Source organism: Schistocerca serialis, chromosome 9 (assembly GCF_023864345.2).
Source record: "Schistocerca serialis cubense isolate TAMUIC-IGC-003099 chromosome 9, iqSchSeri2.2, whole genome shotgun sequence".
In the NCBI taxonomy this organism is placed as follows: domain Eukaryota; kingdom Metazoa; phylum Arthropoda; class Insecta; order Orthoptera; family Acrididae; genus Schistocerca; species Schistocerca serialis.
The window spans coordinates 39,381,204-39,394,268 of record NC_064646.1 but is presented as its reverse complement, the minus strand read 5'-3'; the positions used below and the strand labels follow the sequence as shown (position 1 = coordinate 39,394,268).

Genomic DNA, 13,065 nt, shown 5'->3' with positions numbered 1-13,065 from the left:
ACGGCAGAGAAAATACTAAAATGGTAACACTTTTTTTTGTTTTCTATCCGTTTTTTGTTTGTCTCTTGTTAGCGGTAGCTTAAGGCAGGCGTGATCGGATGCTGACGTAAAAACTTAATGGCTAATCTTGATCTGATTGTAATGTGTAGACATTGTGGAAGTTATTAAGAAATTCGGTGGATGGAAGTAGCAAAGTGAATTAAATTGCATACAGTATCAAGATGATTTTAATTGGTATAAATTAGTGATCCCTGGACTATTGCAAGCTTTCGGAGCAGATTTTTTCACGCTGAAATGAAGGAGGTTTTTGAAGACGTGGACGCCGCCCGAAAGAAGATAAGTTAATCTGGTAAAGGATGATCTCTCGTCCACGCCACTTCCCCTTGTCAGTGACATTCTATTATTCTCTGTTTCTTTTCAATAACTTTTGTAGTGGAAATTAGTTTAACTTTTGCTCAAAAACGCCAAAAGGACCACCCCAACAATAGCTTTTCCGAATAACGAAGTCCGATAGCTTTTCTGTAATACAAAGTCCGATTTTCTTTTCATTCTTTCCCTTTTTCACGGTCTCTCTTCTCCCATTTTCTTTCTATTAACCACTACAGCAACTTAACGTCATTCTGTGTCGGCGCAAATTTAACCACCTTGTGGCGAAACAAGCGCTGTATCGCTTGAGAGATAGAGGCGAGCGAGTGTGCCGAGACAGCCCAGTTCACTGTTACTAGTGCCACGTCACCATAACGCGTCTGTGCGTAGAGCACAAGTATTGCACCATAAATTAAGAATGAAATTAAAAGTTAAAGTTGCTTTTTCGAACTTTGTCAGCATATGCCTTAGTGTAATAATGTTTAAACTGTTAAGAATCAGATTGATTAGGTCAATATTTTACCTAAAAAAAAAAGTCGTGTGACTAGGGCCTCCCGTCGGGTAGACCGTTCGCCGGGTGCAAGTCTTTCGATTTGACGCCACTTCGGCGACTTGCGCGTCGCTGTGGATGAAGTGATGATGATTAGGACAACACAACACCCAGTCCCTGAGCGCAGAAAAACTCCGACCCAGCTGGTAATCGAGCCCGGGCCCTTAGGATTGACATTCTGTCACGCTGACCACTCAGCTACCGGGGGCGGACGTATTTTACCTAAATACATCGTTTTAAGAAAAAAATGAATGGCGCTAAATAATAAAGCTAAGAAGCCAGAAATTGGTCATAATGTGCAGATGTATGTCAAAATTAACTGGTGCAAGTTTCAACGTGATTAAAGCAATAATTTGGTCAGAATCCACGTTTTTAAGAAAAATTGAAGGCACTAAATATTAGACTTAGGAATATGAAAATTTGCATGGCGCTTCAGTTCAACATTTGACCCCATTAAGCTACCTCTAATAGTTTTCAAGTAATTTATTGAAAACAAAATTTGGAACAAAAATGTCCTTATTTGTAGTAGATTAAGTACCCGTTATATAAATGCTAGAAAGTTTTGATACAGCACGTGATGAAACTTACACTGCTGGCCATTAAAATTGCTACACCAAGAAGAAATGCAGATGATAAACGGGTATTCATTGGACAAATATACTACACTACAACTGACATGTGATTACATTTTGACGCAATTTGGGTGCATAGATCCTCAGAAATCAGTACCTACAACAACCACATCTAGCCGTAATAACGGCTTTGATACGCCTGCGCATTGAGTCAAACAGAGCTTGGATGGCGTGTACAGGTACAGCTGCCTATGCAGCTTCAACACAATACCACAGTTCATCAAGAGTAGTGACTGGCGTATTGTGACGAGTCAGTTGCTCGGCCACCATTGACCAAACGTTTTCAGTTGGTGAGAGATCTGGAGAATGTGCTGGCCAGGGCAGCAGTCGAACATTTTCTGTATCCAGAAAGGCCCGTACAGGACCTGCAACATGCGGTCGTGCATTATCCTGCTGAAATGTAGGGTTTCGCAAGGATCGAATGAAGGGTAGAGCCACGGGTCGTAATAGATCTGACATGTAACTTCCACTGTTCAAAGTGCCGTCAATGCGAACAGGAGGTGACCGAGACGTGTAACCAATGGCACCCATACTATCACGCCGGGTGTTACGCCAGTATGGCGATGACGAAGGCACGCTTCCAATGTGCGTTCACTGCAATGCCGCCAAACATGGATGCGACCATCATGATGCTGTAAACAGAACCTGGATTCATCCGAAAAAATGACATTTGCCATTCGTGCACCCATGTCCATCGTTGAGTACACCATCGCAATCGCTCCTGTTTGTGATGCAGCGTCAAGTGTAGCCGCAGCCGTGGTCTCCGGGCTGATAGTCCATGCTGCTGCCAACGTCGTCGAACTGTTCGTGCAGATGGTTTTTGCCTTGCCAACGGACCCATCTGTTGACTCAGGGATCGAGACGTGGCTGCACGATCCGTTACAGCCATGCGGATAAGATGCCTGTCATCTCGACTGCTAGTGATACGAGGCCGCTGGGATCCAGCACGGCGTTCCGTATTTCCTTCCTGAACCCACCGATTCCATATTCTGCTAACAGTCATTGGATCTCGACCAACGTGAGCAGCAATGTCGCGATACGATAAACCTCAATCGCGATAGGGTACAGTCCGACCTTTATCAAAGTCGGAAACGTGATGGTACGCATTTCTCCTCCTTACACGAGGCATCACAACAACGTTTCACCAGGCAACGCCAGACAACTGCTGTTTGTGTATGAGAAATCGGTTGCAAACTTGCCTCATGTCAGCACGTAGGTGTCGCCACCGGCGCCAACCTTGTGTGAATGCTCTGAAAAGCTAATCATTTGCATATCACGGCATCTTCTTCCTGTCGGTTAAATTTCGCGTCTGTAGCACGTCATCATAGTGGTGTAGCAATTGTAATGGCCAGTAGTGTATTAAACAATACAGCTATAATAAGTTTTAGGACCTTGATGTTAATAACAACCAGTAGGTCTCTTAAAGCTGTAGTTCCCAGTTCATGTTCTACTGTCAGTTCTGGTCTAAATATTCTGGAAGGCAAAGTTTTAATGCAGGCGAGCTAAAACTTTTTCTGTTATTTTAACTAACTTACCTACATTCATACAAAAATTATGAAGATTCTAAATTGATTCATAAGATTGTTATTAAATATTGTGTGTCCGAGAAAGCGGCCGTTTAGAGGCTGCTACCGTGGGCATAGGGCGGATGATGGCAGGTGTTCCCTTGGCCGTTCGGATCGTCACATATATAAATACAGTCCGAGAGGCAAGACTAGGCTTCACTTCGCACCCAGCCACCGTAAGACCCGCGTCACTCAAAAGCTGGAGCGCTCGCTGCCTCGGGTTATGGGATGATGTTAGAGACAGGCTGTTACAAAACGTATATTTTCACTAATAATAGAAAGTGGACTCACGAGGACCGTACACCGTCGTGGATCGCTTATATTTCGCAGAAGCAACTGTTAGTGTGCCGTCTGTAATGTTATCAAATCCGCGTGGCAAATGGTGACAATTATTTTCCACTTTGTGGCGAGCATTTATTTTGATTATCAGAAGTCAGGGCGAAAGACAATTTGGTAGGAATTTACTGTAGAGGTCGCCTCTGAACTGCTCATAGTGGTGTTTAGGATAGAAAGATTTCCTGCCAGTATGAATATAATGAAGTTTTGTGCTTGTGGAACTTAATCGCTTATATGTATCAATTAGAACTCAAAATCTTCAACCGCGCGACCGCTACGGTCGCAGGTTCGAATCCTGCCTCAGGCATGGATGTGTGTGATGTCCTTAGGTTACTTAGGTTTAAGCAGTTCTAAGTTCTAGGGACTGATGACCTCAGAAGTTAAGTCCCATAGTGCTCAGAGCCATTTGAACCATTTTTTTTCCTCCGCCGTCCCCAGAACGTGGAAGATGCAGTACGTCGGCTTCCAAAGGAGGATGCAGAGGAAGTCAGACGGGAAACTGCTAGAATAATCGGCAGATCGCTATTACCTAAAAATAACGTATCTGCGGAAGAACGAGCAACTCTCCCGTCCCTTAGAGATGAACCTGATATAACGATCCTACCAGCGGACAAAGGGAACGCTACAGTGCTATTTAGCACTGCCGAGTACCGGCAGAAAATAAACCTGATGCTACAAGAGGCTGAAGAATGTATGTTACCAGCGGTGTATAAATTATTCGTTGGAGTGTGCGAAGCTGTGGCCATATCTATTTTCCTCGATGAATGGTTGCCGCAGTCGTATGTCAGGGAGAAAGCTCATTAAAGTTGAAAGAGGTATCCAGTCTCAGAGTCGTAGTATTTAATCTGACCCAAAGGCTATAAGCCAAAATTTTCCGATAAAAGACCCACATCGCAGCACAGCAATACTATTTCCCCAAAGTCGACCCAACTTGGAGTGAGAGAAAAGTGAATCTCATCAAAGTTTTGTAAAAGGTTGTTTGTCCGTGACTTAATTGTAGATGATTTTTAAAAAATCAGAAAATACAACACCACAAACTAGTCCCTCTCTTTTGTTGTACTCAGTAGTTTATTACTAGAAATTCTGCTGTCACCGGCAATGTAAGCCAATACCGTTAAAATAATTTTTGTGTTCATGTACCATTCAATGAATATGACAAATATGTCAAATGTTAAGTATAAGGCTAAGCTTTAAGTATACTGGGGCCTAGACGAAAATAACTGCAAGGAGTGATATTTTACACTACTGGCCATTAAAATTGGTACACCACGAAGATGACGTGCTACAGACACGAAATTTAACCGACAGGAAGAAAATGCTGTGATATGCAAATGATTAGCTTTTCAGAGCATTCACACAAGGTTGGCGCCGGCGCCGACACCTACAACGTGCTGACATCAGGAAAGTTTCCAACCGATTTCTCATACACAAACAGCGGTTGAGCGGCGTTGCCTGGTGAAACGTTGTTCTGATGCCTCGTGTAAGGAGGAGAAATGCGTACCGTCACATTTCCGACTTTGATAAATGTCGGATTGTAGCCTATGGTGATTGCGGTTTATCGTATCGCGACATTGCTGCTCGCGTTGGTCGAGATCCAATGACTGTTAGCAGAATATGGAATCGGTGGGTTCAGGAGGGTAATACGGAACGCCGTGCTGGATCACAACGGCCTCTTATCACTAGCAGTCGAGATGACAGGCATCTTATCCGCACGGCTGTAACGGATGGTGCACACACGTCTCGATCCCTGAGTCTACAAATGGGGACGTTTGCAAGACAACCCACCTGCACGAACAGTTCGACGACGTTTGCAGCAGCATGGACTATCAGCTCGGAGACCGTGGCTGCGGTTACCCTTGACGTTGCATCACAGACAGGAGCGCCTGTGATGGTGTACTCAATGACGAACCTGGGTTCACGAATGGCAAAACTTCATTTTTTCGGGTGAATCCAGGTTCTGTTTACAGCATCATGATGGTCGCATCCGTGTTTGGAGACATCACGGTGAACGCACATTGGAAGCGTGTATTCGTCATCGCAATACTGGCGTATCACCCGGCGTGATGGTATGGGGTCCCATTGGTTACATGTCTCGGTCACCTCTTGTTCGCATTGACGGTACTTTGAACAGTGGACTTTACATTTCAGATGTGTTACGACCCGTGGCTCTAACCTTCATTCGATCCCTTCGAAACCCTACATTTTAGCAGAATAATGCACGACCGCATGTTGCAGATCCTGTACGGGCCTCTCTGGATACAGAAAATGTTCGACTGCTGCCCTGGCCAGCACATTCTCCAGATCTTTCACCAGTTGAAAACGTCTTGTCAATGGTGGCCGAGCAACTGGCTCGTCACAATACGCCAGTCACTACTCTTGATGAACTGTGGTATCGTGTTGAAGTTGCATGGGCAGCTGTACCTGTACACGCCATCCAAGCTCTGTTTGACTCAATGCCCAGGCGTATCAATTCCGTTATTACGGGCAGGGGTGGTTGTTCTGGGTACTGATTTCTCAGGATCTACACACCCAAATTTGTGAAAATGTAGTCTCATGTCAGTTCTAGTATAATATATTTGTCCAATGAATACCCACTTTTCATCAGCATTTCTTCTTGGTGTAGCAATTTTAATGGCCAGTAGCGTAATAACATGCAAGACTCACGTAAACGATTTCAAGCAATCTGATCTGTAAATGACGACGTCCGTCGGATGTAAAATATTTGTACTTTGATTATCATTGAGCAAAAGGTTATTTTAATAGTTATCGCCATCGACGTTTCATACAGCCGAGTGTGAAACCGGCCTACTATACCAAAATCAGATAAGTAAACAGAAATTTAAAGTTAGTATGGGGAAAACCTGTGAGGTTACAATGGCAACATGGCGCAAATTTTGCAAGACGTTATTTTGGATGAAGCTTGTAATACTGAAATGGAAGAGGCGACATGTGAGAGTAGTAACCCAGTTATTGCAAGCGGAGGGGAAAAATATCAAGATATGGCGTGCAACCGGCTCTGTCGCAGGTAACTCGAGACTAACATCAACCACAGCTCTAGCATCATTCAGCGACAGTCGAGAGGGAAGTACGTGTCGCATCTCGCATGAAACTCGCGTCAGCCATTCATCAATAATGAGAAGTTTGGCCACATGTAGATTGAAGCCTTAGGAAATGTAAATGTTAGAACATCTCACCTAGAACGGTCCAGATCACCAGGTTCAGTTTTCAGAATCGGTGATACACATGTTGGACGAAAACAGTAGTTTATCCTGTGACCTACTATTTACAGATCTGGCCAACTTCTGTATGAACTGAGAGGCGAAGAAACAGAATAACAAACACTGCTCAGATGTGAAGCACCGCTGGATCAGTCCATCGAAGGTAGTGGGTGCGTCGAAAGTGATAGTTTGGTGTCGACTATGCGGTTCCCGTATTGTTTGTTCCTTCTTCAGTCAGGGCTCACTAACAGGAGTCCATTGCCTGCAGCTGTTATATGACGTCACTGCTATCTGAAGTGGTGTCATTTCAAATTTTGGAGCCACACCTCTGTATGGGATAGCTGTCCAAGCGCACCTGAATAGCCAGTTTCTCTAGAGATTTACAATTAGAAGTGGGTGAGGTGGATGACAACGACCTTGCAGTTTAATGGACAACAACATGTTGAGCAAATCCTGTAGCCTCTACATATCATCATCAGCATTTGCCTCTCCCTGTACAGAATGTTGAACTGTCGACATATTAAGAAACCTTTATTGTCACCTCACATTTTATTAACTGACAAGTAATTAACTGTTTTGTGAAGGTAAATGAATATTTACATCCACCCTAAACGTAACCCCATTTTGTGTACAAGATTGATGAGGAAAAGCAAGGGTAAGGAAAGGAAATTGTTTGAAAGAATGTTGTACTCATTGGTAAACTACGTGAAAACATGTGAGGAAATCGACAGAAAGCCTAGAGTTCGAAGTAGCAACCCTAAACCTGCCGGAAGTAAAGCGCCAATAGCGTCAAAACAGTGAAAGGGAGCCGGCCATTGTAACCGAGCGGTTCTAGGCGCTTCCGTCCGGAACCGCGCGACCGCTACGGTTGCAGGTTCTAATTCTGCCTCGGGTATGGATGTGTGTGCTGTCCTGAGGTTAGTTAGGATTAAGTAGTTCTAAGTTCTAGGGGATTTATGATCTCAGATGTTAAGTCCCATAGTGCTCAGAGCCATTTGGATCTGAGTGAAAGGGATGTTTAGGACGTCGAGTGTGCTTGACGTGAGAGTGGACGACGGCGAATGGCGTGGCTGCGCTGTGCGAATACTGAAATAACAAACATTGTTTTGGACAGAAAAGTGAGGGCATGAGATCGGATTGACTATGAAATAAAAAAATTATCGAACAGGATTTATGTGTACAAAGTGGTGAACAGAGTGAAGTAATGCGGTGCAGTCGATGGTAATATTGTATTGTAACAACTAGTGCCGAAAACAAATTGGAAACAATCGATGAGATCTCAAAAGGAAGGAGTGTGCGTCCATTATTTCATTTAATCGCCTAAGAAAGAACATAAACAAACAATGACGCACTCAACATGGTCTCACCATTATCTCAAAGAACACAAAGAGGACATTGTACGAATGTGTAGCAGAATGCTGCTTTAACGTGGAAGATACATAAGAACTGTGTTTCAAGATGAAGACTTGAGAGTTCCAATGAGCGAGAGTAAAGTTATTATGTCGCAGATTCTCTCACTAGCATTTCACTGCGGTCAGGTTAAATCGTCGAACAGACATAAAGTCAGTTACGATAGTAATCAATTAAACGTTTAAAATTTAAGAGTTAAAAAAGATTAAAAATTCAGTTGAGGCACGTTATTTGACTTCCAGTGCCTGTATTTTCGATATAAACAGTGTAAACAGCTGCAACGAAATGGCATTTTACAGTGTGACGTAACACCATGCTCAAATGAAAAACACATTTTTTCCCTCTTGTAATTCTTCACCTGTTCTATGTGTTACACGAATCAATTTTCATTTAAAATTACGAGTTGCATCCAAGATGGCGACTCCCGTACTAGCCGTTCACATAGCCTCCCAAGTTTTTCCGTCTCCCGTTACACACATTTTGACCTTAGATTTCTGTTTAATCACAGCTATCGACCACACTGTAAAATATAACAAGAGCCCGTCTGTCCCGAGTCCTTTCGTCTATCGAGCGTTTCAAGCTGTTTGTCAACACGCCCTCACTTTTTTCTCTTTTTATCAGTTTCGCATCCCTATAACAATTGAACGTAACATATGCGTTGTGATCTTATTCTGTAAATCATTTTCGAAAGACAGAATCTTGACTTTACAGTCTTCTGTCCCGATGTTATCATGGCCAGTGACTATTTGGAGAGAGCAGTTCGTTCCATTTACTGATTTTTAGCATGGCCAAAAGTTTTAGTGTTTTTTGACATCTCACTAAGTATAATCATGCAATCAAATTTATCGAATTGTCCTTACCCTGGTACTGATTTTGCTCTGCTTTTGTCCGTCAACAAATATTCTGCTTACTTAGAATCTGCTGTATAGCTCTCTACCTCTTTCCGCTTTCGTAGCAGCTTTCGAACACTGGGTTTGAACCATGGGGCTTCACTGCCTCCGTCGCACCAACAGATATAACTGACTGCCTGCAGTACATCTGAATTCCAACCAGAGATCTTCCCCATTCAACTCACAAGAGATGAATGTTTGCTGGTGGCTGCTCAGGTGGTTTCTAATCATTTTCTTGACGTGTTTACGGAGCAATATGGCTTCGTTATCTTTTCGTCCATCTGCGACAAGTGGTACTATAACAGAGTTGTACTCGCTGATTCTATGCTTTCGCTGAAACGGTAATTTCGTGAGTCTTCGTTTTCAGAGATCCAAAAAGTATTGTTCGTGAGTATGTTTTCATTCCAACTGATCGAATGAAATACTTTTCTGGAAAACGCCTTTCATACAACGTCACAAGATTCTTTCTGTCCCCCCTCCCCTCCTCCCCTCAAATTCTAAACGGATGCCTCTCCTAGTCTACACAATGGATATCGAAAGCTCCCCAGAAACACTGACCGGAAAACATGACCACACCAAAAATTAATTAATGTAGAGTAATGAAATTTCTGGAATACATTTGTGTAGGTGACATATTTAAGTGATAAACATGATTACAGGTAAATGTAGGCACCAGACAAGGAAGTGAAAATGTGAAATACAGGTACAAAAAATAACCTATGTGACCGCCAGAAAGTTGAACGCAAGCATGGAAAAGTGCATCCACTGCGTTGCACGGGTGCCGGTTGTCAGTTTGTGGTATGGAAATCCATGCCTGTTGCACTTGGTCTGTCAGTATAAGGACGGTTAATCCTGGAGTTTTAGTCCCATAATGTCACACATCTGCTCGACTGGAGACAGGTGTGGTGATCGAGAGGCCAAGACACCATGACGGCTCTCTGTAGAGCATGTTGACTCACAACAGCGGTAGGCCCTTGGAAAACACCCCCATGACTTCTGTTGATGAATGGCAGCGCAACAGGTCGAATCATCAGACTGACTTACAGATTCGCAGTCAGGGTGTGTTGGATAACCATGCTCCCGCTGTCATTCGAAACCACATCATAGACCATAACTCCAGGTGTGGGTCCAGTGTCTCTAGCACGCAGACAGGTTGCCTGCAGCTCCTCAATTGGGCTCCTTGTAACCAACACACGGCCACCACTGGCAACGAGGCAGAAACGGCTTTCGTCAGGAAACACAGCATACCTCCACCCTGCCCTCCTGTGAGCTCTCGCTTGACACCACTGGAGTCGCAGATGGAGATGGTTAGGGGTCAGTAGAACGCATGCTATAGAGCGTCTGGTTCGGAGTTGCCCTTGAAGTAAGCGATTTGTTACAGTTCCTTGTATCACCGTTGTGCCAACTGCTGCTGAAATTACTGCTGCAGAGGCAGTTCGATGCACCAGAGCCGTAGCCTGGACACGATGGCCTTCCCTGTCAGTGGTACCACGTGGCCATTCAGAGACCGTACATTCTCCTGACACTGCTGCCAAGTCTTTCCGCAGTACCGCAAAAGAAACATCCAGCTTCTTGCAGCCGTATTACACGTCGTCGTTCAAACTCGGTGAGTTGTTGTTAATGGCGTCTTTGTCGCATTAAAGGCATTCTTGACAAACATCGACTCACCATGTCCAATCTCAAAGATACCTAAAGCTCACGATTGTTGAAGCGTGTATTGAAAGGACCCTAAAAAAAACTGCTAGCGCTAGTTTTGCGACTGGCACGAAATATGAATGGACGTCTTCTTTCAGAAGTAGAAACACCGCTACCAACTTTCGCTTATGTCCACAACTCCTTCTTGTTGTCGAGATTTGTTCCCTATCAGAGTATATTTGACATGGTCAGAAATATAAGCGTAGTTCTCCATGCTTCTCCTGAAGCGTTCCACCGCTTAGTCCTAGACGTGAGGGGACAATAGCGACATTCGAACACTCGTCTTCACAAATCAACACCAAAGCTAGAAGAGCTTGTCTCTGAGGCATGTTTATGAAGGTCGTGGTAAACCAAATTCGAAAGTGTAGTGCACAGCTATGGAAGGTAGATAATCTTGCGAAGAAATAGCTTTACTAGCAGGAGGAAAGAGGTAACGCGTCACGCTGGTAAATCTGATTTCTTTGATAAGATTTTCTTCCCACAACCAGGACTACCGAAAAGGTTCCAGTGATGCGTAAGTTGAAACTTTCCTGGCAGATTAAAACTGTGTGCCTGACCGAGACTCGAACTCGGGACCTTTGCCTTTCGCGGGCAAGGTTCGCAGGAGAGCTTCTGTGACGTTTCGAAAGTGGGAGGTGACGTACTGGTGGAAGTGAAGCTGTGACGACGGGGAGTGAGTAATGCTTGGGTAGCTCAGTGGTAGAGCACCTGCCCGTGAAAGGCAAAGGTCCTCAGTTCGAGCCTTGGTCCGGCACATAGTTTTAATCTGCCAGGAATGTTTGATATCAGCGCACACTCCGCTGCAGAGTGAAAATGTCATTTCGGAAACATCCCCCAGGCTGTGGCTAAGCCATGTCTCCGCAATATCCTTTCTTCCAGGAGTGCTAGTTCTGCAAGGTTCGCAGGAGAGCTTCTGTGAAGTTTGGAAAGTGGGAGGCAAGGTACTGGTGGAAGCAAAGCTGTGAGGACGGGGCGTGAGTCGTGCTTGGGTAGCTCAGGTGGTAGAGCACTTGCCCGCGAAAGGCAAAGGTCCCGAGTTCGAGTCTCAGTGCGGCACACAGTTTTCATCTGCCAGGAATGTTTGATATCAGCGCCCACTCCGCTGCAGAGTGAAAATATCATTCTGATGAGTAAGTTCCTTTACCGTCTTCATTCATGGGGTTGGGTACGAGGATCTCGGTCCAGTTGCCCGCAGTGCTGCCCTGACTGGAGGGGAAGGTGGTGACGGCGGTGACGCGGTGGCCGCGCCGCTCCAGCGCCCTCAGGTACGTCTCCGCCAGCACCCAGTGGCTGCGGCCCGGTGACTGGAAGAGGCCCAACACCTCGGCCGCCTCCAGAGGTGGCTCCAGCAACCCGAACACCACAAATAACAGCAGCAGCAGCACAGGCGCCCTTACCTGTAACGCGAGAAACAAGTTAATGACAGGCAACGAAATACAATACATTTTTAATAACTACAGAACCAGGAACCACTGGCCCATATGAAGCTGAGTTGTGCTATCTGTGGAACCCTGTAAAAGCAACAGGTGAACAAGATCACAACAGAACAGTGCACTTGTATGTTGTTGTTGTTGTGGTCTTCAGTCCTGAGACTGGTTTGATGCAGCTCCCCATGCTACTCTATCCTGTGCAAGCTTCTTCATCTCCCCGTACGTACTGCAGGCTACATCCTTCTGAATCTGTTTAGTATATTCATCTCTTGGTCTCCCTCTACGATTTTTACCCTCCACGCTGCCCTCCAGTACTAAATTAGTGATCCCTTGATGCCTCAGAACATGTCCTACCAACCGATCCCTTCTTCTAGTCAAGTTGTGACACAAACTCCTCTTCTCCCCTATTCTATTCAATACCTCCTCATTAGTTACATGATCTACCCATCTAATTTTCAACATTCTCCTGTAGCACCACAGTTCGAAAGCTTCTATTCTCTTCTTGTCTAAACTATTTATCGTCCATGTTTCACTTCCATACATTGCTACAGTAAAGCTGCATGCCCTCGGGAAAAATTACGGCTGTAGTTTCCCCTTGCTTTCAGCCGTTCGCAGTACCACAACAGCAACGCCGTTTTGGTTAGTGTTACAGAGCCAGATCAGTCAATCATCCAGACTGTTGCCCCTGCAACTATTGAAAAGGCTGCTGCCCCTCTTCAGGAACCACACGTTTGTCTGGCCTCTCAACAGATACCCCTCCATTGTGGTTGCACCTACAGTATGGCTATCTGTATCGTCGAGGCACGCAAGCCTCCCCACCAACGTCAAGCTTGTATGTCAAGCAATATTCTCTCTTGTCTGCCCAGAAAGAGCAGTTACATCCTAAACTGAGTTACTGAAGAAATGCCTAACAAAGTGAAGCGAGCATGCAGCTGCTGATATTGGCTGCGGACATGGGAGGTGTACATCAAGG

The 13,065-nt window shown here is 44.9% G+C and overlaps 1 protein-coding gene across 1 annotated transcript in view; it reads right to left on the bottom strand.

Moving 5' to 3' along the window:
• Positions 1–13,065, bottom strand: part of LOC126419832 (UDP-glycosyltransferase UGT5-like) — a 101,318-nt gene that overhangs the window by 75,192 nt on the left and 13,061 nt on the right. Inside the window, exon 2 of the mRNA XM_050087064.1 lies at positions 11,807–12,059. Coding sequence (XP_049943021.1) covers positions 11,807–12,059 — 253 coding nt within the window. The remainder of the gene's footprint in view (positions 1–11,806; positions 12,060–13,065) is intronic.